Source organism: Nestor notabilis, unplaced genomic scaffold (assembly GCF_000696875.1).
Source record: "Nestor notabilis isolate BGI_N333 unplaced genomic scaffold, ASM69687v1 scaffold31043, whole genome shotgun sequence".
NCBI classification, from domain to species: Eukaryota; Metazoa; Chordata; class Aves; order Psittaciformes; family Psittacidae; genus Nestor; species Nestor notabilis.
Window position 1 is genome coordinate 1 of NW_009923857.1, and position 1,071 is coordinate 1,071.

Below are 1,071 nucleotides of genomic sequence, written 5' to 3' on the forward strand. Positions count from 1 at the left end.
CAAAACGTTTTTTTTGTGCAAATATTTTGTCTTTAAAGATAAGTGAAATAATCAAAATAAAAAGCATTCACACACAGCTCAACTAGAAAAAAAAAAGGACTACAGTTGATTTTTTTTTTTTCCTTTTTAAAGGTCTAGACACAGCTCAATAAAGAAATGTTTTTGCAAGCTTGGTAGGCTTGTGCATTCAGACCAGACATAACAAGTAAATATTTATACATGGAGAGATGGGGAAGGGCTTTTTTCTTTGCTCATCTTCCTCAACTCTCTCTCTCTCTCCTTTTTCTTTTTATGAGAAGTGCAGAGTGTTTCATTTACTTTCTTGCCTTTTTCTTTTTTTTTTCCTTTTTTATTTATTTTTTTTAAAAGGGGTGCCCTTATTCTCTTTCTCTTTGTTCCACGCAGTTGTGCTCTCAAGGCCATTGATTTGTGAATGATGGAGTCTGCTGCCCTCCAAGATGGAAGACATCCCGTTGTTCTGCTGGTGCTGGTAAAACGTCGACCCTGGGTAGTGCCCTATCACCTCGCTGTACGTCGGCGGCGGTCCCTCCATCCTACCATTGCTCCCATAGCAGGTCGCGCTGATGCCAGAGTTACTGCTGGGGGGGCACGGCCCCCCGTACACGGAGTTATCTATCAAGTCACTGTCAAAGATGGTTCTGTTGGGGGGGGCCCGGACCGACTCTCTGTTGAGCTCCATTTGCCGCTCAGGGTCCCGCGCGTGCAGGGCCCTTGGTACGGGGGGGGCTCTTCCCCATCCGACAGCGAGATGGTGGGAGGCAGGTCGATCTCGTGCTGCATGTAGGGGTAGGTTGGCTGGAATCGGTTAAAGCGGTCCCTCTGCAGGAAGGATGGCACTGCCAGGCGGTCGCTGGGTCTCGGGGTGTAGATTTGCTGCTGAAAGGGAGAGAAAGAGAGAGAAAGAGGGTGAGATAAGCGTGAGACACTGCAGCCCGGGACAGCGGGAGAGGGAGCAGCACCCACAACCACATTGCCCTCACCTCTGTTATTCCATTCCCTGACACGGTGCTTTCCGAAGGCCACAGGCTTCCCTCCTGCCTTGGAAAGAAC

General features: G+C 48.8%; 1 protein-coding gene across 1 annotated transcript in view; it reads right to left on the reverse strand.

Annotated features, from left to right (window-relative positions):
• Window positions 1-100: 100 nt before the first annotated feature.
• PMEPA1 (prostate transmembrane protein, androgen induced 1) overlaps window positions 101-1,071 on the reverse strand; it is a 7,509-nt gene continuing 6,538 nt past the window's right edge. Inside the window, 3 exon segments of the mRNA XM_010012358.1 lie at window positions 101-720; window positions 723-897; window positions 1,002-1,055. Of these exon segments, the coding sequence (XP_010010660.1) occupies window positions 350-720; window positions 723-897; window positions 1,002-1,055 (600 nt within the window). The 3' untranslated portion in view covers window positions 101-349.